The sequence below is a fragment of the Brachyhypopomus gauderio genome, chromosome 20, assembly GCF_052324685.1.
Source record: "Brachyhypopomus gauderio isolate BG-103 chromosome 20, BGAUD_0.2, whole genome shotgun sequence".
In the NCBI taxonomy this organism is placed as follows: domain Eukaryota; kingdom Metazoa; phylum Chordata; class Actinopteri; order Gymnotiformes; family Hypopomidae; genus Brachyhypopomus; species Brachyhypopomus gauderio.
In genome coordinates this window covers 6793390-6819119 of record NC_135230.1, presented here as the reverse complement: position 1 = coordinate 6819119, position 25730 = coordinate 6793390, and the positions used below count along the sequence as shown (strand labels likewise).

The window sequence follows — 25730 nt, the reverse complement described above, 5'->3', positions numbered from 1 at the left end:
GCAGAGAATCCACCTCCTCCCATAACCACAGACGACGTGCCTCCGTAACAAAGCAAGAGATTATTCACCTGCTGAGGAAAATGGCATGAACATAAAAGGTGAAAATGGAGAAAAGGAGAGAGAGAGAGAGAGAGAGAGAGAGAGAGAGAGAGAGAGAGAGAGAGAGAGAGAGATGCAGTCAATTCCTGTTAATTCATGTCACATTCATGTTCATTTTAAAACATTGTATATATTTGCACTCTAGTCTGTGATAAATACTGCAGACATATAGTATAGCTAGTTTAGTATATTATAGCTTCTTTCTTCAGTGTTTAGGATGATGGAGTTCAAATAGGATTAAAGACAATGTTGTTATTATTATTTTTATTGTTATTTGGTGACCTTACAAACAAAGCAATGCCACTCTTACTCTACACAACTGAAATACCCACTTCCACTGTAACAGATGTAACAGATGAACAGCTAATGCAGGCAATGCACGTTATTAAGAATCTCTACCCATAGTTCACAGTAAAGAACTATCTCATATGTACCAAAGCCTTTATTCTGACAAGTGTAAAAGGCTTTGTGTTCAATGAAAAGACCAGACCAAGTATAAACAGGTATCATGTGTTGAAGTTCATGGCCAGCTCTTATAAAATGCCACCACCTTGAGGTGAATAGCTGCAAACAAATTTGTCCAAACGTTAGAATCGTTATTGTTGCATGTATTGACTGATCAATTATTCTGCTTTTAAAATAGTTTTATATTTGTAGTCAACTGCTTGCTGTCATTTTGGCTCTCACTGTTCATACGGGCCTTTCACGCTTCTGAGCTACAGTGGTTGAATACTCATTCAAACAGCATTTTTCACTTAGTATGTCACCCTTTAAAAATAAAATATGACATCTTTAAAGTGTCATTTCATATCTAGCCAGTTGACGTTTGTACTGTGTGTAAGTGGGCACACCCTGACGTATATTCACCCCCTTGTGATGATTTGTAGAATCAGCTTGTGTATTTTGTGCCATCTCTCCTTCAGTTTTAACCCAAATCCCAGTCCACACCGAGGAACTGTCTCCCAGCATAATGCTACAAATCCCACTGTTCAGTGATGGCATTGGTACAACCTACAACTATTTTAAAACAGCAGCCATTTCTACAGCATGACTGACAAAGCCCCATGTTAGTTAGCCAGCATTAATAACACAAGTTTGGCAAGTTTACTAGCCAGTTAAAAAAAACACAAACAAAGCGGCTAGTTGCACAACAGAGCACTACCCACAAGTCAGAAGAAAGAACCACTCCAGAGCCATCACAGAGTAGAGGCTCCACAGCTCAGCCAATCAGGTACCACCTTCTTCACTCTATTCAACTCTACATACATTGAACATCAATCAGGTACAAGCTTCTTCACAGGTCTACATGCGATGAACATCACTGTCATCTGAGAGAAGGAAAAAATAAGACCAAACAAACGATACAGCTGTAAGATGGGGTTTGGAGAGGAAAGGGCAGTATTAGGTTTTTACCACACGTCACTTGGACCAAAATCTGTCTGTTCTCATCTGAAAATAGTTAACTCATGGTTTCTTTCTTGCCACCTTTCCACGGAGCTCTTGATATCGATGACTGGTGTGTCTTCACTTCACTCTCAGCTACTAAAATCTGCACCTCTGCACCTGTCAGTGGTTTCTGTCATAAGTACCATTCTTGCTCTGATGCTAATTTCAAGGGATGGCCTTTTCTAGACAGTGTCTGGGAGAAGTGAAACAATTTTAGAAGCAAACTGCCTATGCATCCTTGCTATGACAATATCTTTCATCTGTGAAAAATGTGGAGGTTCTGAAGTTCTGGGAGAGATTTGCACTCTTGATCAAAGCCAAGAAGATCAACTCCACTACAACATAGAATAACAACACCGGGAAAACGTCATGCAGTGAAGTTAGGAGACTTAAAGAAAAAAGACCTCATTAACACTCCATAGAATTAATGTTATGATTTAAACATCCACTGTTCTGAAAAAGTAAAGTTCACCACTTGAAACTTCAGAAGCGCTTTTCTTACACAGCTGATAAATAAAAAACTAACAACGAATGCATATTATATTTGTCTGAGAGTCTACTATTGGTTAAATACCCTAAATCTAAGTATAGACCAAAAGACAAACGTATTCAATCGTTTTACGCTTATAGTCATACGGTCATTTGTATCGTTCATACTCTTGCTTGGTCTTTTCCTCTACAAAGAAAAGTATCTGAAAGAAATGAAACCCTGATGGTGTCATCACTGTCGCCTCGGGCACGTTGACCGCCAAGCGCCACATGCGCACGACTTCATAAATACACACATTCCGGGATAAGGTTCAGCTGCTAAAATATGAAATTTAAATTAAGTACGAGATGCTTTTGAACAAACGTAACTGCCCAACCTTGCAGGAATTCATGAATGGAAAGTTTAGCCGCTTGTAAATCTCACTAAACAATAAGTGGATTAGCTTTAACCGGGGGGACGTGGGGATCTTCCTCGTGATGCGTCCAAACACTCCTACGCGGATCTAACGTGAGATAACGTGAGATAAGCTCAACATCAACGATTCACTGTTGGATAAACGAACGGCTCAGCTGCGTGCGCTGCCGACGAAGCGTGAGATATGGGAGACAAGTTTGAGCTCCTGAAGACACCTGTCAAAGCCAGCTCACAGCGTAACAAACCCAAAGAGGGCAAACTGCGATTACGCGTTGTCTTCCTGGACGACAGCGAATGCGTTTTCGAGGTCGAGGTAAATTTAAAATAATGTATTGCCTTTCTGTTTACTGATATTATTGCTCTTTTTTGTACATAAATATATTATTTTTCTTTAATCATGAATGTTGTAAATACATTTAAACCAAATACTTGTACTGCATTTTCTAATGTGAAGTATACATTATCACGTTAGTAATAATTATATTAATTTTAATAAAATTGACTTTAAAGTATCTTTAAGGAAACTCGGAAAGTTAGTCAGTGTGTTGGTGAGCTGTTTTGAATATGCTATATTGTAGCATTAAGTTTACCATTAGGCACAGGGTGTGTGCGTGTGTGTGCGTGTGTGTGTGTGTGTGTGTGTGTGTGCACGTGCGTGCATGTTTCATGGTGCCGTGGGTATTTGTTGCATCTATACACAGGAACAGACCTGACATAAAAAATAAATATTGTAGGTCAATAATAATAATAATAATAATAATAATAAGTTTATATGGTATTTAAAGTAGTATATATAGTAGATATACAGACATACTGTATACAGTCATTGTTAGAGAGGATACAAGGTTTGAAAGCAGGTAAAGCAGCAGAGAGAGAGAGAGAGAGAGAAAGAGAGAGAGAGAGAGAGAGAGAGAGTCGCCATTGGGCTTATGCTTGAATAGTAAGCTATGCCCATGTTGGACATGAGAATGCTTGGCCCCCTCAACCCTCCCCAGGCAAAAGAGGCAATTAGCCAGAGATGTTGGAAGCAGAGAGAGAGGGAGGATAAAGGACTTGTGTATCTCCCCTCAGGGCTCTTGGGCTCTATGTTAAAAATGAAATAAAATACAGTATGAGGAATCTTTGTTCACTGCCTGACAAATGTGGATGTTGTTGCTACCTTCTACATTTAGGACGAGGTAAGAGGGAGAGGAGAGAGACTTACGTACTTATACGTGCAGCTCATCCACAGTACAGGATCATGAGTGTGTGCATGAACCATCCTGCCATTGTAGGTAGTCTCAAAGATATGCAGCCATCAGTCAGGGACATCTTCAAGTTCAGGGTTAATTGCGTGGAGGTGTATGGAGGTCAGCACATCAGTTAGCACAGCTGTGGTTATCACTACTTACAATAAGGCAGTACGTTGTGTGTTAGACTTAATTATTTTTGAGCAGTAACTCCAGTTTGTGATTTTCTCTACACATTTAGATTCAGCAGATCAGCTAATAATCAAACCATTTACAAACTGGGCAAACAGAACAGGAAATGGGCGAACCAGGTATTTGAGTACATGGATAATTTTCCATGTTCGGTTATGTAAGTTCTTTTCATGGCTCCGTGCCTGGCAAGACTCATGACTGCCCACAGTCCTCTAGATATTTACGCTCTGACTCATCGTGTTTAATGGTATGGCAGACGTTACAAGATGACCTAAAATCAGTTGTAAACGTTGCACTAGCAACTTACTGACAATTGTGCAAGTTAAACAGTTCAGGTTGTTTCTGTTTTCCTTTGTGATAACACGGTCTCACTGGAAAGGGTGTTGAGCAATGAAATCCACTTCCAGTCAGAATTACACATGCCAAGTTACTGCGAGTGCCCGTATATGACTTCAGTGAAGTCTACTGGCTTCAGTTAGCCAGTGCTGAGGTCCTCCGAGTCTCTCACGATCCCTCCCCATCTGAACTCTTTGCTTCCATCCTTGTCTCTAATTTGGCCTCTGAAAAGATAATGACAATATTCTGGTCCCTTCTGTCACAGTAAATGCAGGTTTCAGGGATGCTTGGTGTGTCTCTCTCTCTCTCTGTCTCTCTTCCGCACTCACATGCGAACACACAAACACCCATCAGATCACAACCCTGTATTTAATGGTGTCTAAATGAGGGCCGAGCGTCACCGTTGCACCCTTGTGCTTGTGTGGGTGGTAACTGCCGACTTGGTTATATGAGAAATACAAGACGAAAGCCACTTGGATAATATCAGAATTTTGAGATCAAGCATTTTAATCTTTTTTTTTTTTTTTTTACTATTTGGTCTTTAATATATGTGTTATCAAATGGTTTTATATGGGGTTTATGAACAAGCTTAATGTCCAAAAATATACATGTTTAAAAAACCCAAAAACTAAAGCCTAAGAAAAAAACCTATATTATGCTGTAAATATTATTTCAAGATTTACTTAATTCATTCCACATTCACACAACATCTGACTGGGCTTTGAAGATGCACTCCCCTTTGTTAAAATGCATATTTGTGCAGTGCTTAGCACATCTCAACTTTAGGAAGCTAGTTATCTAGCTAAATTAGCAGTACACAAAGTGGGTTGCAGTGATTGCCTGCAATAACCACCTTTTTGCATCATTGTTAACGTAATCCTGTAAATAGGAAAGTAGCTGGCTTGCAATGTGAGAAACATGATAATGTTACAGCTCATATTATTAATCTAGCTGAAGACATCTGTCTTGCCCAGGATACATTTTTTGCTGCTAACAGTCACAATTATTAACATGAATGATCAGTAGATTAGTCACCAATTGCCTGTTCTTATCTGTCAAGGTTACTGCCAGGGTCTTTAATTATGAACATGTACCTATTGCTGAAATGTGAATACACAGAAAATTCAAGGTACTCCATGTTAGCCATTAATTACTAGCTGTGGCTGTTACTTGCACAAAAGTGGATTAATATATTGTCACTACGCAGCCGATTAGCCGGCCTCTAGGGTTCAAGGGATTTTTCTCATCAGCAAGACAAAAGTCCATTTAAATTCATTCTTCTTTCATAGGTTTTACATATGCAAAAAAAAAAATGAATCCAGCTAATTTAAGATTTTTCTTTTTTTATCTTTACTTTTTCAGATTCATATTAATTTTTTTAAATATATTTTATAAATGTACATTCAGCCATTCTTATTTTTTATTTCTCCTACAGCAGAAGACCCTAGGATGTGACTTCTTCAATAAGGTGTGTGGTCATCTGAAGGTCCTGGAGAAAGAATACTTTGGCTTGGAATTTCGTCACCACAGTGGTAGTTATGTGAGTCAGACCTTTCCAGAATTAATTTAGCTGCGTCACTGAAAGACAAAAAGTGCCCTTTGACTCAGCCTATTCATTTACACTTACATCGAGTTTTTCCATTTTTAATGACAATCAGTAATAAGATAAATCTCATCAGAATAAAAAAAACAAAAAAACAAAACAAATGGGCAGACTGACAAATAAACCTTCCACCTTTCATTACTTTTAACCTACACTCATATGTGGTCAAAGGCCACATTTGTAGCTTTATTAATATTATTTCTGTTAACTTTACTGTCATTTAAAAAACTGATGGAAGATCATGATTGGTCTAAGATAATAGAGCTGTTAGATGTATCATATTTATTATTTTGGAATCACAGAATGTAATTATTACCGTTCCTATGTATTGCTTGTAGATTACATTTACACAAAAGCTTAATTTTTATTATTTTTTATTTTTATTATTTATTAACAAAAGCTTATAGTTAATAAAATTGTTTTAGATACTAATCAACTGCCAACTTTGTGCTGGAAGAGAAGCAGAATTAGACATTGAACTTTTTTTACCTTCCAGGTATGGCTGGAACTTCTAAAACCACTGGTTAAACAGATCAAAAGTAAGTATGCTGTATATTTTGTGTGCTTTAAAATTTAACATGGTCCTTCGGGCTGAATAAAGAATACTAAATTCATTTAAAAAATCTACCATTAATATTACAATATACATTTAAGAGGGAAGCCAATGCCATTCAAGTGAATTTCTGCAATAATATTCTATTACTTTTTTTTACTTCTATTATGTTTTTTACCACAGAGAGCTTCAATCTGTGTTTGTAAAGAAGGAGCTGAAATTCAAAATTGACCTGTGGTATCGGTATCTTAAGTATTCATTTTGTTTTTTTAAGTAAATGGAATGGAAGAGAGTCTGAACAACACGAGAAATCTAACTGGGATAAATATATTGCCTATGATAATATTGAGCCAACTTAATGTTATTATGGACAAGTTCCCAAACCTAGCAACCATGGATTAAGTTAAGACAGATGTAATAAATTACTCCAGATTTCCTGTCTACCTATTCAGCTTCTCTAATAAGCACAGTCTCTGTTGTACCTGTGTACAAATTATATCAAGATTTGTGTTAAAGGTTATCTTTTTGTCAATAATTGTCTGAAGATGGTTGTAAGTGAGAACAACGTAATTTATGGCAGTTTTAATGAATACAGACGTTGGGTGATGGGACAGTTTGCAGCTCATCACTCTTGTATTTGTAATATTGAATTTCCATTTTATATCTGTGCACCACTGCACAGAGTTCTCAGTTACTGTGCTATGTTTGGCCCATCCAGAGACTAATTATCCCTGTATCTCTGGCAGATCTGGAGGATGTAGCAGTCTTAATACTTACTCTATACATTATTTGAGTACAAAATCTAAAAAAAATAAATTAAAAAGCCATTGAACGTAACCTTGTTGCTAAGGTACCAAGTTGCTAGGTTACCACCTATACTGAACCTGTGATAAAGTTTCTTCACCTACATATGAGGCTGTATTGCATTTCCACAAACACATCTGCATGTCTTACTTTACGAAGCTCAAATCTCAGGTGCAACTACCTGTCCTCTGTCACAATTAAAACCTACAACCGACCTTTTATCTCTCGGTGACCAATCACGGACCTCATGCCATTACTTACCATTGTGAGGTCATTACTCCGGAACTCATCTTCAGTTTGATTCTGCTATTTTAACATTGCTTTCATGGTGTCTAATCAAGTTTGGTACTGATCAGTCTGTGTTTTCTTTCCTGTTAGATGCCAGTGATGTGGCCTTCCGTTTCATTGTGAAGTTTTTCCCTCCAGACCCTGGCCTCCTGCAGAGGAGCCTGACCAGGTCAGAAGGTCAAACTATATATATATATATATATATATATATATATATATATATATATATATATATATATATATATATATATATATATATGTGTGTGTGTGTGTGTGTGTGTGTGTATGTGTGTGTGTGTACTGTATGTGCTGTTAGACCATATACAATCTGTTCTTTTACCATATTTATATATAAAGAGATATATAGTAATTGAAATATTTGTAGTGAAATACTCAAAGGTGCTGAATGATTTCTAGATAGATACACAAATACATTGTCACTTTCCTGATAGTTTCCAAATAGTTAGTAGTACTATTTGTGTACTATTTCTAGACTACTAGTTGCTCACTAATTTCTGCACCACTTTTTTAGGTATTTATTTGCCCTGCAGATAAAACAGGATTTGTCCAATGGAAGTCTGACCTGTCATGACAACAGTGCTGCCCTGCTGGTCTCTCACATACTGCAGGGTGAGTGTTCACATGAGGCCAAATTTGGACTTGGTCTACTCATGATAACCCAAAATTATACATTTGAGAAGCTCTGAGGATCTCTCCTCTCCCCAAGCAAATCGACAGTAAGCATGTTGTCACCAGGCAATGTCATCTCACGATCCCAAGGAACTGAAAGCATAATTTACCTATCTCGTAATAAAAGCATGTGAAGATATTTTACTTAGCGCTCATCAGAAGGATGTGGTGACTGCAGACTGTTGTATGGCATCCTCAGGTTCTCTTGCTCTTATGTGTCACAGCGGAACTTGGGGATTACGATGAAGAGTTAGATGCTCATCACCTAGAGAATAAACAGTATGTGCCAAACCAGGAGTACCTGGACCACAAGATCATTTGCTTTCATAAGAAACACAAGTATGCACCCCCCGACACACACACACACACACACACACACACACACACACACACACACACACACACACACACACAGCCAAGCTGTTCTCTTTTACATTCTGTGAATCCTGTGAAAGTGGTGACATGGAGAACACCGTCACTGAACTCACTATGGTGCTTGTTTAAAGTTGTTTAAACCACTCACTATGGTGCTTGTTTAAACCACGATACTTTGAAAACTTTAAACAAGCACCATAGTGATTTTAGTGACACTGTTCTCCTTGACACTATACTTCCAGCTTCACGGTGAAATGGTCCATCGATGCATCGTAATGTTCCAACCTGAAGGAGTACAGTGGTGTGCGCTGTATTGTGGACACGACAAAGGATGGAAAATTATGTACAGGAACATTTTGAACTTGCAAAGAATCTGATTTGGAACTTTGTTTGCCATAGAAAATGTTTGCCCCATAAATACACTAGTTAAAAAGTGGTGATTGGATTCAATGTTTTGTGAGATAATTTACCATAAAATATTATTGGGCGTGGAGGTTATGATAAATTATTAAAAATACCAGGTTTTGTTCTCATTACTTATGATACGACTGGTATGCTCAGAACCATTGGCATGCCATTGTCATATCAGTTTCGCAGTATTAATGTGTCATGTCAGTATTAAATAGTTTTATCCATTGCTTTTTACAATTAATAATGTCTCAAAAGAGTTTCAGAAACCCTCCAGATGAGCAGGATGAAGGTGGTTTAAAACTCCTTAAGATATATTACGAAGAATAAAAATTTGCAACCAAAACTGGGGGTGGGTTAAATTTACCACAGTAGGATTCGAACAGATATTCCGATCATGTAAAGGAAAATTTATAGCCCACTGAAACCTTTGTGACCATCTAGAGGATCACTATAAACAAACGGATTACATGAAAAGTAAACACTCAATTTAATGAAAATAAAAAGCAGCAAGTTAAGATTATGATGTAAATTGAGGATTAATAAGTATATAAATTGATATAATTCTCTTTATTCATGATCAGAGGTCACAGTCCTGCCCAGTCAGACATCCATCTGTTGGAGGTCGCCCGGAAGCTGGATATGTATGGCATTCGCCCACATCCTGCGAACGACGGGGAGGGCATGAGGATCAATCTAGCGGTGACCCACATGGGTATCCTCGTATTTCAGGTAACAGGGATAAACCAATCAACATGATGAAGGTTGGTGCATTGCTCCCCAAATGCATAGTGTACTTTTACCGTGGTTTGGTACTACATGGGTCTTCCTCATTTCCAGGGCAACACAAAGATCAACACCTTCAGCTGGGCCAAGATCCGTAAACTGAGCTTCAAGAGGAGACACTTCCTCATCAAACTCCACACTGAGGCTGGGGTGAGGGTCAAAGAGAAGGTCTTCTCAGAGTCTCATGTGCTCACAGTTTCACTCACCCATGAAACCAGATTGTTGAGGAAGTAATTCTGACCTCAAATGTCTAAATTAAGCTATGAATGATATCTTAAGACTAAGTAAGTATGAACTGTTGGTGGTAGGTATGAATCCGTTAGTAAAGAACATGAAATCTTACTATGATAGCATTCTCTGACAGCATTCCCTTGAAAATTATTTACAGTAACCCTGTGGTGCTGTGACCTAATGTAGTTTTTCCTAGGAAAACCAAGTTCTAGTTCTAGACAAATGACAAATGATATTTGTTAGAGCAACTTCAAAGTCCTTGAAAGTTACTAACTTTAGCTTGTTCTTTAAAATTTAGTTTTTGATGTTTTAATAACGTTCAGTTTTTTAAAAAGTCAACTAATGGAAAACATTTGAAAACAAATAGCATGCTATATAATAGCTATAATTTGGGTTTTAGAAAAGATCTTACTCACGCATTACAACTGCCTGTAAAGCGAAGGCATATTAGCAAGCTAATACCTAATCAAGTTAGCTAGCTAGGTAACAGCGAACGCCACCTAGCTTTAGCTCAATTCAACCAAAACAACCACTAAATTAGCTACACAAAACGCTGTTAACCAGTTAACGTTAGCTAAACTCCATTAACTAACACCAGTGCAAACGCTGATTGGCTGAATGTTGCTATCTCATGCTCATCTTATGTCAGCAAAGCTCAGCAACTTGTGGTAGTACTGGTACTCTGATGAAGCAATATTGAGAGGGATTGAATCAGGAAGAGAAATTTCCCCCAGAATATTTTATAGATTACACATTATTGTGCATTTTGGTATACGCATACTTAAAATAAGTAGTTATTGAATATTTTCAAATCTAAAATAACCTATTTTCCGCAATTGGCCAGCCACCAATGGTCCTCGTAGAAAAGTGCCCATTAGCAGTTATGTTATCCTAAGAACATTCCCCCTGTAGTACATCAGTCACTATGTATGATGTGTGGAATCGTCTTGATGTGACAGCCTTCACGGCGGGACACGGTAGAGTTCACCATGGCGTCCAGAGATGTGTGCAAGACATTCTGGAAGATGTGCGTGGAGTACCACGCCTTCTTCAGACTGGCAGAAGAGCCCAAACCACAACAGAAGTCTCTCCTCTCCAGCAGGGGATCCAGTTTCAGATACAGGTCAAAGAGAATGAGAGAGATGGAGAAAAATATAGTACATACACTGTATTGCCAAAAGTATTCGCTCACCCATCCAAATGATCGTAATCTGGTGTTCCAATCACTTCCATGGTTGTTCCATAGAACACCTTTGGGATTAATTAGAGTGGAGACTGAGAGCCAGGCCTTCTCGTCCAACACCAGTATGTGATCTCACAAATGCACTTCTGGAAGAATGGTCAAAATTTCCCATAAACACACTCCTAAACCTTGTGAACAGCCTTCCCAGAAGAGATGAAGCTGTTGTATCTGCAAGGGGTGGGCCAATGTCATGTTGAACCCTATGGATTAGGAATGGGATGTCACTTAAGCTGATATGTGATTCAAGGAAGGTGAGCGAATACTTTTGACAATATAGTGTAGCATACATTGCACATGTATTATTTTTTGTCTGTTAAAACACATGAGGAGTGAGCTTCTGTGTATCTTCTGAAGGATGTTTGTTTTTTTCAGTGGCAGAACACAGAAGCAACTCCTCAAGTGTGTGAGATCTGGAGAACACAAACTACCATTTGAGACGTAAGCAAAGTGGTTCTGTTTGATTTTAGCATATCAATTAAAAACCTTTAAGTGAAGCTGTCATTAATACGTCTCTTCTTAATGTCTGTTTTGTCAGGACACAGTGCAAATCTGACCATAACTCTTGGCAGTGCAAATCATCCCCTGATTTACTTACTGATGTCTCTAAACAGGTATTGCATGGAAACTGTGGATTAACTTTCATTTATATACTTGTCTCCAGTTCTCTAAAAGCATTGTGTGTTTTTGTGCAGCTGTACGAACAAGCTCATCTCTTCCCTCCCCTTGCTGCTTATGAGCAACATACAGATGGATCTATGGATGACTTTCAGAGACCCCGCCCCTTGGCAAGAAGCCCTGCCTTTTCAAGCAAGTCCGTCTTTCCAAAGCCACGCTCGATGTCCACGTCAGGGGTGGAGCGTCGAGGAAGAGCTTGTCATAGGCCAGTGGCGAGAAGACACAGGTCTCCCATTGGACAGCACCTGGTGCTCCTGTATCCCAACAGCCCCCACCTCCAGTTCCACCCAGTGTTGCCAACCTTCCCGCTCTCAGCTTACCCATATGTGCTTCAAGACCACACCTCTTATTCTCTGGACCGCCTCACACAAGACCATCCAGGTACTACCCCGTTGAAGTGTTTGTCCGGGCAAACCGGCATCTCCTCCTCGCCAACGTCCTCTTTGTCACCACCGCGACGGCAGCAGCACCTAGAGAGGCTCCGCCTCTCCAGAATCGAATTGTCTGGACGAAGACCCCACCCGCTATCAGGAGGTGGGCTGGGAGCAGGCTTGAACAGAAGGCTCAACGTGGGCAGGACCGAGGCCGGGCACTACAGCGATGACTCCACCTTTCAGACGGGGCTACCTCGCCGAGCCTCAAGTCAACCAGATGTGAAGTTCCAGAAACCTACACTGGCGTCCTCGGCTGCGGCCTTTGCCTCGGAGTTTCGACCTCTGGGGTATTATCCCCACCTGTCACGTTACCAGGTTCCTCCGAGGCCCACCTATCTCCCTCTAAGCCCCGTCCCCTTGCCAGAACGACCTACATCTTTGTGTGTACTTGGTACAGGGACTTACAGCGATTCGGATTCGGACCCTTTTTATCCTTACTACTGCCCTAATTTGGGGAAAGTGGTACATTCTGGCCCTCTAGCACGTATGCGCTTTTCTTCTGGAAGCCTGCAACTAGATGAGGAAGAGGGGGAAGACGAAGAAGATGCATTCAATGAAAGTGACGGGGAGAGCAGTGCTCTCACCTCAGTCAGGGTCATGAAACTGTAACTGTCAGGTGGAGGTGCTCAGAGATGAAAGAAAAATCACTTCACACTTGCATTGCATTAATGGTTATTTGATTGCAAAAAATAATGGCTGACATTTATGATTTATGTTTGCCCTCGACTCAGAAACAGGTTGATAGATGTGAAATGTCTCGATATTTCATTGCTCAGATACACTATATTGCCAAAAGTATTCGTTCACCCATCCAAATTATCGGAATCAGGTGTTCCAATCCCTTCCATGGCCACAGGTGTATAATTTAAGCACCTAGTCATGCAGACTGTTTTTACAAAAATTTGTGAAAGAATGGGTCATTCTCAGGAGCTCAGTGAATTCCAGTGTGGAACTGTGATAGGATTCCACCAGTGCAACAAATCCAATCGTGAAATTTCCTCAGTCCTAAATATTCCACAGTCAACTCTCAGCTGCATTATAAGAAAATGGAAGGTCACATAAACTGATGGAGCAGGGTCAGCGTATGCTGAAGCGCATAGTTTCTCTCAGTCAGCCACTACAGATATCCAAACTTCACGTGGCCTTCAAATTAGCTCAAGAACTGTGTACAGAGCCATCCAAGCCATACATCACCAAGTGCAATGCAAAGCGTCAGATGCAGTGGTGTAAAGCACGCCGCCACTGGACTCTAGAGCAGTGGAGGTGTGTTCTCTGGAGTGACGAATCTCACTTCTCCATCTGGCAATCTGATGGACGAGTCTGGGTTTGGCGGTTGCCAGGAGAACAGTACTTATCTGACTGCATTGTGCCAAGTGTAAAGTTTGGTGGAGGGGGGATTATGGTGTGGGGTTGTTTTTCAGGATCTGGGCTTGGCCCCTTAGTTTGAGTGAAAGGAATTCTGAATGCTCCCAACTTTTCCATGAGTGCTGAATGCTTTCACAATTCCATGCTCCCAACTTTGTGGGAACAGTTTGGAGCTGGCCCTTCCTCCTCAAATATGACATAAAGCAAGGTCCATAAAGACATGGATGGCAGAGTCTGTTGTGAATGAACTTGACTAGCCTGCACAGAGTCCTGACCTCAACCTGATAGAACACCTTTGTGATGAATTAGAGCGGAGACTGAGAGCCATACCTTCTCGTCCAACATCAGTATGTGACCTCACAAATACACTTTTGGAAGAATGGTCACACTCATAAACCTTGTGGACAGCCTTCCCAGAAGAGTTGAAGCCATTCTAGCTGCAAAGGGTGAACCAACGTCATATTGAACCCTATGGATTAGGAATGGGATGTCACTTAAGCTCATATGTGAGTCAAGGAAGGTGAGCAAATACTTTTGGCAATATAGTGTATAAATGTCCACAATTTAATGAAGTTCAAAAGATTGTTGTTGAAAATTCAGTTCTTAATTATCTATAATTCTAAGTTTTAAAAAGGGTTCCTTTCAGAACACTAAATATAGTAAATTTAGTACCTCTTGCAACACTGAACCAGTAATTATCATGTACAGTAATTTAAAGAAAAGATGAAAATTAATTATGGAATTAATTAAATAAGGAATTAATTTGTTCACATTAGTCTGTAGTGATAGGTTTATACTCTTTTCCTGCACATGTGAATTTATTGTTAATAAATTAGATTGGTGATCAGTTTCCATCTCATATTTTTTTATAAATATTTAATTACATAAAAGTAAAAACGTACCCTGTACTTATTTCTTGGAATTGAAGTTTGGGTTTATTAAAACCTTTTAATCACAAAGGAATTTACAAAAAATCTGTCAAATAAGCGTTAGCAAAAACATCATTGTGATTCCAACATAAAACACCGGAACTGAAATAAAACTGCACAGTACAGCTGCACAGCATGTAAACAAATCACAATGGCTAAAACCAAATCTGTTTTCATTCACAATGTACAGGTATAGATCTTTATGTGAGTGTCTGAGGCTGTAGTGTCTGCAATACGAAGTTCCAGTTGAAACAAAGCGCTGCCCAGTTGATGTGGAAATTGTGACTTACCAGTGGCAGGTCATAAGACCCAATGACATTTATGTTTCAGTAGCATTGAATTACAGTACATTCTGTGCCACATTAGCATAAGTGATTAGCTGATTAGCATATGTTCATTAGCCAATTACACATTCTGCAGCAAGTATTAATATTACCTTAGTCTGTGCCACTGCTGCACTACTGGGAAGGAATGCCTGACAGTACAGCAGGACACTGTGCTTACACAGAGGCACTATTTGATCAGAGTGATCGGGAAAAGTGTCATATTAAAGAAGTGAGAAACAAAAGGACAATTATGGGCAGAGCAATAAGTTAAAAATGCTAAGAAAGTACAGGATCCATATACCCCCAAAATGTAACATTAGAATCAGAATCATTAGAGCCTGGACTGTGACCACAGCTAATGACAGTGAGATAATCTTAAGTTAATCAGGTTAATCTTAAATTAATCAGGTTTTCAGAAAATCTGGATCTCACTACATTTTGAATAAGTTCACGTAAAATAATTATCTCCTTCCAGTATTCTATGTCCTTATGTTTATGCATTGTGATCTTTCCATTTCTTTATTAGAGATTTTCCTATTTAACATTTTAAGTAATAACGTTGATCATATTTCTGCCCCTGTAGTATGTGTGATAATGTGTTAAAAGTATTATAATATCTTCCAAAGGTACATAAACAAGTGAAGATACAGTTAGAACCATCCTTGTTTGCAAAGATAAAAATGTACTAAAATTTGCGAGTACATAGGTCTTCAGAAGTCTCAAACCGAAAGTTAGCCGAAAGCCACAAAAATGGGGTGGAAAAAAAAACAAACCAACGGTCAGAAGACCTGACATTCATTTTGGAGTAATGTGCAATGCGCAAGAGAGACATGTCCAACATAAATATACGACCAGCACACACGAACAAGACGACTTAAAAAAAATATCTATTAAAGTAAACAAGCAGTTTGTCTGTGAAATGAATGATTTAAGTTAAAAATAATTTGAATAAATAATGTGCTGACATACTACTGGAGTACAGAGAAAGTCAAAGCACAAGTAAACTTAACAGGCAAATGATGCTGTTGGCTGAGAACCACTGGAACTTGTGTTCAGGGTTACCAGACCTACCAGAGGTGTGAAGAACTCCATTCACGAGGGACGTAGTTCTACATACTATGAATCTCACCTAAAACAACATATGACATTAGTTGGTCAACTCTGTAGGTTAAAAGGCTTTGGCATATAACATTTAAAATGAATATGAGAAGACTGTAGCAGTGTGTCACTGAATTGAAGTCATTTTAACAGGTGGGTTGCTGAGTACAACAAAGTGCTACTCAAACAATCGAACGTTCATCCTTGGTCATAAAATCGTACATTCTGCGTTGTGCTCGTATTTTCACCCATCTTCGTCTCCTCTCAAGTGTAGTTGTGCAACGGCTCGCTGATCTTGACGCAGGCCCAGTGTAAAGCCCTGACCAGACAGATCAGAACCAGGAGGACGGACAGGGCCCAGAACACGTAGAGCCTCTTGTACTCCCGCGCCGTCCGCCACGTACCAGCCTGGAAACACGGAACAGCGTGGTCAACATCCTGGAGGGCTGGGGCAGAACGGCAGCACAGACGGACCACAGACGCGGCTGCAGGCTACAGACGCAAACGAAACTGCACAGACAGACCACAGACGTGGCTGCAGGCTACAGACGCAAACGATACAGCACAGACAGACCACAGACGCAGCTGCAGGCTACAGACGCAAATGATACAGCACAGACAGACCACAGACACAGCTGCAGGCTACAGACGCAAATGATACAGCACAGACAGACCACAGACACAGCTGCAGGCTACAGACGCAAATGATACAGCACAGACAGACCACAGACGCAGCTGCAGGCTACAGACGCAAATGATACTGTTTAAACAGCGCTATACACACTAAATAAAGGCACATGGTAAAACAGTCTATTCTCATAGACTGGTTTAATGGAGGACCCAAAAAACATCCACTAAATACCATGCTTAGAATCAGGTTCAGATAATACATGAGTCTAAAGTACATATACTCCGCAAATGATGCAACTGTATATTTCACATTTTAGGTATCGGCACAATCATGTTGGTCTGAATTAACACAATGATATCTTACCAGTAATCTTCCATATAATTGTACAGTGTTAACAGAGACAAAGCTGACTCATTGCTAAGTCTGATCCGCTGTACCCTGGCGTTTGCAACACAAAGACTGGACTAGTTTCTTCCTAGAGTGCTTACCATTAATCCAGCTGCTGCAATGGTGAAAACCAAACACATGACAAACCATATCAAGCTCCGCCTCCTTGAGTACCTCTGACCAATTGATGAACTGTGAAGAGTGGATAAGAGAAGGGACATGGAGTGGGTAAGTCTTTCATATTTTGTTCCACATAATATCATAAAATACATTGTAAAATGACTTTTATTATGTATGAATACATAATAAAAGTTTGTGTTATTACAGGCCCTGCAGGTAACACAAGGTTGCAGGTAACACAAGGACAAGCATCCGCCTAATTTTAAGAGTGTCTAGAAGACAGACGAACGGACATGTTCAATAGACTTACACTTTTCTGCAGTGTGGACAGCAGGCCAACATCCGGCTTGTTATCTCTGTCCACTACAACAAGGACAATCTTGTTTTCATTCATTCTTTTCTTTTGTTTTTAAACAGGAGTATCTAGCACAGTGTCCAACCACGTCTCACTCAAGCCTACTAGCTTCACAATGAAAAATTATTTTAGATCTCTGTGTGCACATGGATAATTTTTTATGATTGACAATAACCATGCAATATGTGATTCTGTTTGTTGTCACCTTAATATCTACGTATATTCTTATTGCCAGATATCTAGTTTATTTGCTTTAAATTGTTTTGATATATTCTGAACATCTTCATGTGACAAAAACAACTTGGAATGCAAAACCCACATTTTAGTGTGAATGCACATATTTAGACAAAATTAAGCAATCAGCAGCAAATAATTATGCAAGCAACAGCAGTGGTGATGTCCATTGTTAAAGATTAAAACAATAAAGAGGATCACATGAACAGAATTACCAGAAAGGTATTTCCACAGTGGCCACAGGACACTCTGGCTCCAACAGGCTGTGGGGCTGGACTCAATACACCAGGATTCACCGGACCTAAATTAATAACACGCTTACTGATACACACACACACACACACACCAATGTGTGAGTACAGGCAACACATTTTCAGTTTTAGACCACAGACTCCATTAAACAATCAAGCAGAACTCAAGCTCAACACAGAACTTCAAGATGCATCAGCGAAGACCACCAGAGAAGTTGTGACTGGAGGCGAGATCTCCATAGAAACGGTAGTCGTAGATTTGCACGCTTTGCATAGTATACCGAGATGATCTTGCAACGTGAAGCTCCGTTCAGTGCACAAGAAGCGTAGAAAGTGCCAGCTTAAGCGCAGCTTTAGTTAGACAGATTCAGCATCAGTGAAATCAGAGGACACATTCTGCCGTAGCCCCGCCCTCCTCCTCGGAGCTCCTCCCACATGTCTCACCACACGGGACGAGGACAGGCGATCCTCCGTGAGGTGACCTTACAGATCAGGAGGCAGTTACAGGGACAGCGCACATACTTCTTCCCAGCCGGAGCGTTCTTTATGGGCTGACGAGAGACAGACATCGTTCACTGTGTGTGACCTGTGACTCAGGCAGACATACTGTATGTTTTCAGGTGGGGGGGGGGGTATAAGTTGACGTACAAGTTTATTGTTTTGTTACTCAGGGTGGGAGGGTGGGGTGATGTGGTTATCTACCGTGGCCTCGCTGCAGACGCCACACTTGACCACGTGCTGGTGCAACTTGCCCTCCACGCTGATGAGGGACTGACAGACCCGACAGCTGATGACCGGGGCGCTGCTGGTCTCTGAGGACACCAGAAGGGAGTACGGTGGGGGAGCCTCGCCCAGGAACCCGGGTGGCTCCGGAGGACTGGAGAAGTCAGAGAAGCCTTGGGGATGGGTGAGGGAGGGAGGGAGAGAGAGAGGAGAAAGAGAAAGTGAGGGAGGAAAGAGGAAGGGGAGAAATAAAGGAATGAGAGAGTAGGGCAGAGAGCGGGAAGAGAGTGGGTGTGGGAGAAATAGTGACAAAGACAATATAAGAGCAAAGTAGTTGCCAGATTTCGCAATACACTGTTGAAAAAATAGTTACTAGCGTCTTGTATGACGGATCACTGCAGAGATTCAGATTTCACAGGAGCTTGAACTAGTCACATCTGAAAATGCGGAACAAGTCCAAGAGTGAGGTGAGCTGTGTGTGTTGGGCATGACGACAAAGGTGCGGCGTGATGGCACATGCGGCTGAATAAATATTGCTAAAATAAAATAAATATTGTTTTGTTAGACGCGCTCCACATATACTTACTGGACTACTCATTTCTCCCCGGGAGAAGTTATAAAATGACCAACATTATCGTCTTACCGTGTGTTTTGGGTGCGCTGTAGGGCTCATCTCCAGCTGACAGCCCACTCGCCCCCTTATTATCCGACAGTAACGGGGATCTCTCTCCGTCCGCCATACCCTGCACTGCGCGGCGTGGACAAAGTTGCGATGTCGTCCTGGCCTTTCTACCAAGTATTTTCACCGAGGACTCAACTGATTCATAACACGAAATACTCCAGGAAGCGTCACAAGATCACATGAATTGAAACACCAGGAAGTGCAAAACAACAATATCAACACGGTCATGTGACGGGGCTCTGCGGACTGGACCGGTGCGTCCCAATGATCTCAATGGTGCGTCCAACCCACTCTCGCTTCTCATGTCATAGACTTTAGTGCCCGAAAACACGTTCATTCGTTTAACATTCAGTTAATAATTGTATAACTATAACTTTTGCTTTGGTGATATATATATATAGAGAGAGAGAGTTTCACTGCTGCGCTTGGCCTCAGTACAAAACAATATAGGTATTATCCAAACATTAACACAACTCCAACAGAACGCAGTCGTGTTAAAAGACGTCCTTTACTTCACGAATCTGAGCAGCAGTTTCACGGAAAAGTACAATAAATATAGATGTAAACATCATAAAACATATGTACACACATCCTTCAAGCTATGAATGAATGAGCAGCCAAACATATATTTTACACAAAAAAACGTCTGTGAAATTAACCCTGTACCCCAAAATGCTGCAATACTTCTTCTGAAATGAAAGCTATAAAATACATGTTTATATACAATACTATACAAAATCTTTGCATTAGAAAATTAAACAAAAAAACAACAACAATGAGACAACGTCAAAAAATAAATACAATGAAAAAAAAAGTGGTATGATTATTTGGAAAGAAAAACACCTTAACTGAAAGCCAGACATTATTCCAGAAGTGTTGTCCATGTGGGTGTACAACATCGGCCTCGTAAGGTCTTCAAAGGAATCAAACAGGAATTACAAAAATGGCCACAGCCACCCCAACCAGTTAATCAAGAGAAAAAACAACAGGTATTCAGGTAAAGAGCTGCACATTGGTTAGAGGATATGCGGTTTACACAATACCTGCTGTCACGGAAAGCTTAATGACTGATCATTTTCATACTTTTTCATACTGTGATAGTGTAGTTAATGGTGTTATACTGCTGTTTATGCTTTGTACTTGGTTAAAGCTTCCTCGGGGAAAAGCTCTTGAAGACACAGCAGCATCTGTATTCACAAACTCTCTCTGGTTTTCTTGTCAGCAGCACTTTTAACTACAGAGATACTTCAGGTTCATTTTCCAAGTGTGAACGCAGCAAAAGCAGAAGCGTGTGGCAGAGCATTCTCTGTTAGCAACACCAGTTAAGCGTGGGAAAATGAGAAGGCACTACCTGCTGCACCTGGTGCGACGTGAACCAAACAGAAACAGCTTTACTCAGTCCCAAATCCTGAGTTCAGGTCAGAGCTGCTCACCCTAGATGGTGTCGCTGCGTCTCAGGCCAACGTAGAACTGTAGCCTGCCCAGAACAGCCTGATTAGAACAGCTGTCGCCTCACCTATTGAATAATTTAAAATACATGTAGATCGGAATCTGCACTGCACAGCCTAAACTGGTGCATTAAAATTGCTGCTTGCAGAAATAATTAATCGACAGTATCCCAACTTGATGGGGTAAATGAAGTCAAATCACTCAGAGATAGAGGAAGAGAGAAAGGAAAGTGCAACAAGTAACAAATTTGCTGCTTAGTGGCTCGTAGGACCTGCGAGAACATTGCACGCTCAGAAGTGCCGAGTACACAGAATACGGTACGTGATGTGTTCAAGTGTTTAGTGCAGCGAAGATGATGAAGCTTCATAGCGGTCTTCATACACCCGCCCATCTGTAGTCAATGTAAACCACTGTTAAGGTCGTCATCCTTCCACCAGGTCTATACGTCGTAGTCCGGAACGGCCGAGTAACTGATCCCTCCGGCGGAGGGGGGAGAGGAGTGGAGAGGGAATAGCCAACACAGTACGGAGCCTGCAAAAGTGGGAGGGGTTGAACGAGCGAGCCCTTGTCAGCTGTAGGATGGCAAACCTCCAGAACTGACTCCCGGAGACGTACTCACCTCGCCCGAATACTTCCCGGAGCAGGGCGATTTTGGGTTTCCGTGTGTGGGGTGGGGCCACGGGCTGCCCGCCACTATTTCGGTCCATCATCAGCCTGTTTCTCATCTGCTCTATGGGGGTCTCGTCTGTTATGATGGACACCAGCTGGAGGAAGGAGCAAAAAACAACTACGTGAAAACCTACCTGCCGTTATCTTCGGTGAACTTATGGGTGTGTGATAGGGTGGTGAACCGCCTTTTGCCTTGCCCATACCACAAAATTCTATAGGTACATACCTGGTCATAAAATATCACCAAGACAAAAACGCCAAACACAATGGACTCCACTAACAAAATGATGTAGTGTGCCCTGTCATAAAGGAAAAACATTAGGCACTGTGAGAACCAAAAAAAAGGAGAAAGGACCTTTTTTATTATTACAAATGATGTGCTCTATACACCTTGTATTTTTCTTTCATTTCAAATGTCAAGGTAGTGGTATTAAATTTACCACAATGTATGCCCAAAAGTATGTGGACAACTGACCACCACACCTAAATGGAGCTTTCTGAACACCCGAGTCAAAGTTGTGGGCTGTGAGCCCCAGCAGAGTTGAGTCCCTGCTGCCCTAGACCGCTATCTCTTCTACACCAAACCTTCCTGCAGGCCCCATGGATCACAGTAGAGTTGCTCTGGCTCTGTGTCTATCAAACTTTCACTCATAGCTCCAGAGAACATGTTTAGATTCCAGTGGTGGCATTTTTACACCGCACATGGTGATCTTGGGCTGGCGTGCAGCTGCTCAGCCGTGGAAGCCCACCTCCTGAAACTCCCAGTTCTTGCACCTCGTTGCTTATTGCTTTCCAGATACAGGACGGACCTCTGCAGAGAGAGATTGGGGAAAGGACAGCCCATTTTCAGGACGCACGATTCAGTGCTCGCCACGTCCGTTTGCAAGGTCTTCTGCTTCGAACTTGAGATGTTCCTGCTCATAGACTCTTCCATTTACACAACACTTACACTTGGACTGGACCAGGCAGAGCAGAAGTTTCACGAACTAGTCTAATCCTATGACAGAGCCCAGTTTAAAGTCTCCAAGCCTTTCGGTACCATCCATACTACTGCTGCTGTAGGTCTGTGCAAATGAGACTGCTGGGTTCTCTATTTTATACACCTGGTCACAATGGGTGTGGCTGAAACACCTGAACTCAATCATTAGGAAGGGTGTCCACATACTTTTGGCCACGTAATGCATTTTCTGCTGCAGACCTCTGGCTCATACGTACACAATCAGATGTTTGTTAGGAGATTCCTCTCCTTCTTTATCTCCATGACCTTCTCGCTCACTCTGTATCCTCCACACCCATGCAGACACCACCAGAGCCATGGAGTACAGACTGGCCATACCTAGAGAGAGGGGGGGGTGGGGGGGGGGGGGGGGGGGGGGAAGAGACAGGGAGGGGGATGGGTGAGAGGGAGGGGAGAGGAGAGAGAGAGAGGGTGGAGAGGGGGAGGGGTGGGGAGAGAGAGAGAGAGAGAGAGAGAGAGAGAGAGAGAGAGAGAGAGAGAGGATAATATTGCATCCACATTCAGCAGCACTGCTGTGCTCAGTTAACAGTGAAATGTCAGATCTTTTACAGACACCACATCTCTCTCCACTGTGAAACTGAATAAGATGTCTTTAGGGTAAAACTCAGTTTCCTATTTACAGTCCCCATAGCCCACAGTTTGCATGATAGAATGATCAAATACATTCATCAGCACCTACAAACAAGTGATTGATTAAAGAACTGTGTTGGTTACAGTTATACAGTTTGTCTAAATACAATTCTAAGAAAAAAAAGCTAAATCTGAATGTTTATTTTTCTCTATAATTGAGCATTGCTAAAGTACAGGAGGAAAAGGAAGCAGTGGTATCTTTTTTGGCTGAATAAATGTATGTAAATATTCAACGGGTTTACTCACCAGTGTAGAAGAGAAACTGTATGAAGTATTTCTGATTGAGCTCCCCGACACAATTATTGATCCTAAACGAATAAATACAACAATAATTCACTAAAGCACACAAACGCTTGACCCAAGACAGAACAGAAGCTTTTCAAGGTGTGAGTATGTGTGTGTGTGTGTGAGTGTGTCACTAACCACGGACAGTGGTGGTCCATGCGTCTGATGCAGCGTTGACACACACGGCAGTGATGTGCGCGGGGCGGTCGATACGTTTCACAGCGGCTACACACCGTCCAGCCCTCGCAGCCCTGCAAACACCACCAGCGCGTTTGAAACCCCTTAACACACACTAACCGCCGCAGAATTCATGAAGATCACTGCCATAAACACGACACCGTGTGCTGTGAGCTCACCCTGTCGTTCATGCGACTCGTCTGAGACCTCAGGTCTGAAAAGTCGATGGCCGTCTCAGGTAGGGGCACCATGCCTGAGATAAACACACTTTGCTATGGCTTGTTGTTTACATCAGAGAACAACAAACACACAAAAACTATTACTGCAGCCACCTGCTTTTACTTTGTTTTTTGGATTTTTAATAGTGAAACAATTTTTTTTATTTTAGTCTATTCCTCTTGATCTGCTTATCTTTTATCTGTTTATTAGCGCACCAATAATCTACTGCGGTTGTTTCATGCATGTTAGGGTTCAGAAGAATCTCTGTGTGGACAAGATCTGACAGGAGGCCTCGCTTCTCTCGAGAAGTTCATGTGTGATAAAGGAGTCGATCAGGTTTCTGAAAGCTCCAGGCAAATTAAAGTGTTTCTTCTGCCTGCGTACATGTTGACTGTAGGCTGTGTCAGTCTGAGGCTGGTTACGAGTCACTCACCAATGCTGAGTCAGTCACTAATGTTAAGAATCGGTCACTAATGTTAAGAGTCAGTCACTAATGTTAAGAGTCAGTCACTAATGTTAAGAGTCAGTTACTAATGTTAAGAGTCAGTTACTAATGTTAAGAGTCAGTCACTAATGTTAAGAGTCAGTTACTAATAAGTGTCGGTTACTAATGTTAAGAGTCAGTTACTAATAAGTCAGTCACTAATGTTAAGAGTCAGTTACTAATGTTAAGAGTCAGTTACTAATAAGAGTCAGTCACTAATGTTAAGAGTCGGTTACTAATAAGAGTCAGTCACTAATGTTAAGAGTGAGTTACTAATGTTAAGAGTCAGTCACTAATGTGTGTGAGCAACAATAAACAAGGATGACACAAGCGCTCGTGCCTTCGCATTCCGTGACTCTTCGCTGCTAAATAAGCGCGTGCACGCCACAGACGTGTGTGTCAGAGTTGATGTGCATTGACTTTGTTGCATTTCAGTCCGTTGAAATAGTTAATTTCACATTAAGGCATTTACGTATTTGGCTTTGTTTACATTGACGAGGTCGGTGTGTATGAGAGACTCACCAGGGTCAGAGAACACCGCTTTTGAATGACATGCCAGTAACAGCAGCAATATGACGTTAAATACAGACCCATGAAGAGAGCACCATACACTGAAATAAAGTGGAAAAAATACACTTCAGCATTACACGACTGCTTACAGAAACGCATGATTATGATATTCTAATTTGTTGACGTCGGGAAATATTACATTAGTTGTGGGTCATTTTGCAACAAGACTGAAACAAAGTCTGGTTTATTCCACAAACGAGAAATACGTTTATCACAAATACCTGACCGAACACTCGGAGAAATGACTGTTTCTAAAGAACAGTGAAGTGATGCGATACTGCACTGATTATAACCACAGGTTACAACATCCTAGGGCCACCGCACTTAATCTCGGGTTTTCATGAGCTACAACGTAGCAACACATTCCCTTACCTTCCTGAGTATGCGGGGATCAGCACATACTGAATAACCACGTAGTCGGCGTAAAAGACGCTGAAATAGGTCAGAATAATACAGATAAAACCGCACGGATCCCGCCGACAGCGAAGTGAAGCCATCTTAGGATCTCCGACCTTCCGCACGACGTCACTGGAGAACTGGCAGCGTGACGCAATTATGTCGCCCAACCATATTCGTGGAGGAAAGACCTGATGTTGGAGGTCTGGATGGATGGATGGATGGATGGATAGATAGATAGATAGATAGATAGATAGATACCGTGTTTCACATACACTACACTTACATGAATTATTGTCAAAAGCCTATATATGATTTTCCCCCAAAATGTAGTGTACAGTATATAATAATAATATTTCAATTGAATTTTATTGCCTCCTCAAAAAAAAATGTATCTCCTCATCCTACAAGTGCTCAGCGTACATGAGAATGTGTT

The 25730-nt window shown here is 41.1% G+C and overlaps 3 protein-coding genes across 4 annotated transcripts; 1 reads left to right on the top strand and 2 right to left on the bottom strand.

Moving 5' to 3' along the window:
• Window positions 1-2352: 2352 nt before the first annotated feature.
• LOC143484116 (FERM domain-containing protein 7) lies at window positions 2353-14457 on the top strand. The gene is made up of 12 exons (XM_076982654.1): window positions 2353-2762; window positions 5642-5746; window positions 6306-6348; window positions 7545-7623; window positions 7987-8084; window positions 8369-8483; window positions 9512-9659; window positions 9768-9863; window positions 10904-11067; window positions 11560-11625; window positions 11723-11798; window positions 11880-14457. The coding sequence occupies exons 1-12, from the start codon at window positions 2634-2636 to the stop codon at window positions 12903-12905; spliced, it is 2145 nt and encodes a 714-aa protein (XP_076838769.1). The 5' UTR covers window positions 2353-2633; the 3' UTR covers window positions 12906-14457.
• A 165-nt stretch (window positions 14458-14622) lies between these two features.
• On the bottom strand, window positions 14623-19491 carry pip4p1b (phosphatidylinositol-4,5-bisphosphate 4-phosphatase 1b). Its single transcript, XM_076982669.1, has 7 exons — window positions 19359-19491; window positions 18695-18888; window positions 18437-18543; window positions 17957-18062; window positions 17463-17515; window positions 17134-17224; window positions 14623-16422 (listed from the first exon to the last, which is right to left on the bottom strand). The coding sequence occupies exons 1-7, from the start codon at window positions 19453-19455 to the stop codon at window positions 16279-16281; spliced, it is 792 nt and encodes a 263-aa protein (XP_076838784.1). The 5' UTR covers window positions 19456-19491; the 3' UTR covers window positions 14623-16278.
• Window positions 19492-19886: 395 nt separating this feature from the next.
• Window positions 19887-25454, bottom strand: LOC143484121 (palmitoyltransferase ZDHHC3). Of its 2 annotated transcripts, XM_076982662.1 has the most exons (9): window positions 25271-25443; window positions 24851-24939; window positions 23805-23878; window positions 23587-23699; window positions 23410-23471; window positions 22731-22851; window positions 21742-21814; window positions 21466-21610; window positions 19887-21377 (listed from the first exon to the last, which is right to left on the bottom strand). In XM_076982662.1, the coding sequence occupies exons 1-9, from the start codon at window positions 25393-25395 to the stop codon at window positions 21286-21288; spliced, it is 894 nt and encodes a 297-aa protein (XP_076838777.1). In that variant the 5' UTR covers window positions 25396-25443; the 3' UTR covers window positions 19887-21285. The 2 variants fall into 2 exon arrangements, with proteins under 2 accessions (XP_076838777.1, XP_076838778.1); XM_076982663.1 differs by lacking the exons at window positions 19887-21377; window positions 21466-21610; window positions 21742-21814 and adding an exon at window positions 21826-22326 and having other exon boundaries at window positions 25271-25454.
• Between the last annotated feature and the right edge of the window lie 276 nt (window positions 25455-25730).

Excerpts from the sequence above, each read along its gene's own strand:
- LOC143484121 (XM_076982662.1), bottom strand. The coding sequence starts at position 25,395 with ATGGCTTCACTTCGCTGTCGGCGGGATCCGTGCGGTTTTATCTGTATT. Across the intron at positions 23,472-23,586 it reads ATGGACCACCACTGTCCGTG|GATCAATAATTGTGTCGGGG; the intron begins GTTAGTGACACA and ends TTATTCGTTTAG. Across the intron at positions 21,611-21,741 it reads TGGTGATATTTTATGACCAG|CTGGTGTCCATCATAACAGA; the intron begins GTATGTACCTAT and ends TCCTTCCTCCAG.
- pip4p1b (XM_076982669.1), bottom strand. The coding sequence starts at position 19,455 with ATGGCGGACGGAGAGAGATCCCCGTTACTGTCGGATAATAAGGGGGCG. Across the intron at positions 18,063-18,436 it reads GCCTGTCCTCGTCCCGTGTG|TAAGCGTGTTATTAATTTAG; the intron begins GTGAGACATGTG and ends TGTGTGTATCAG. Across the intron at positions 16,423-17,133 it reads TTGCAGCAGCTGGATTAATG|GCTGGTACGTGGCGGACGGC; the intron begins GTAAGCACTCTA and ends CCGTGTTTCCAG.
- LOC143484116 (XM_076982654.1), top strand. The coding sequence starts at position 2,634 with ATGGGAGACAAGTTTGAGCTCCTGAAGACACCTGTCAAAGCCAGCTCA. Across the intron at positions 7,624-7,986 it reads CTGCAGAGGAGCCTGACCAG|GTATTTATTTGCCCTGCAGA; the intron begins GTCAGAAGGTCA and ends CCACTTTTTTAG. Across the intron at positions 9,864-10,903 it reads AACTCCACACTGAGGCTGGG|CCTTCACGGCGGGACACGGT; the intron begins GTGAGGGTCAAA and ends TTGATGTGACAG.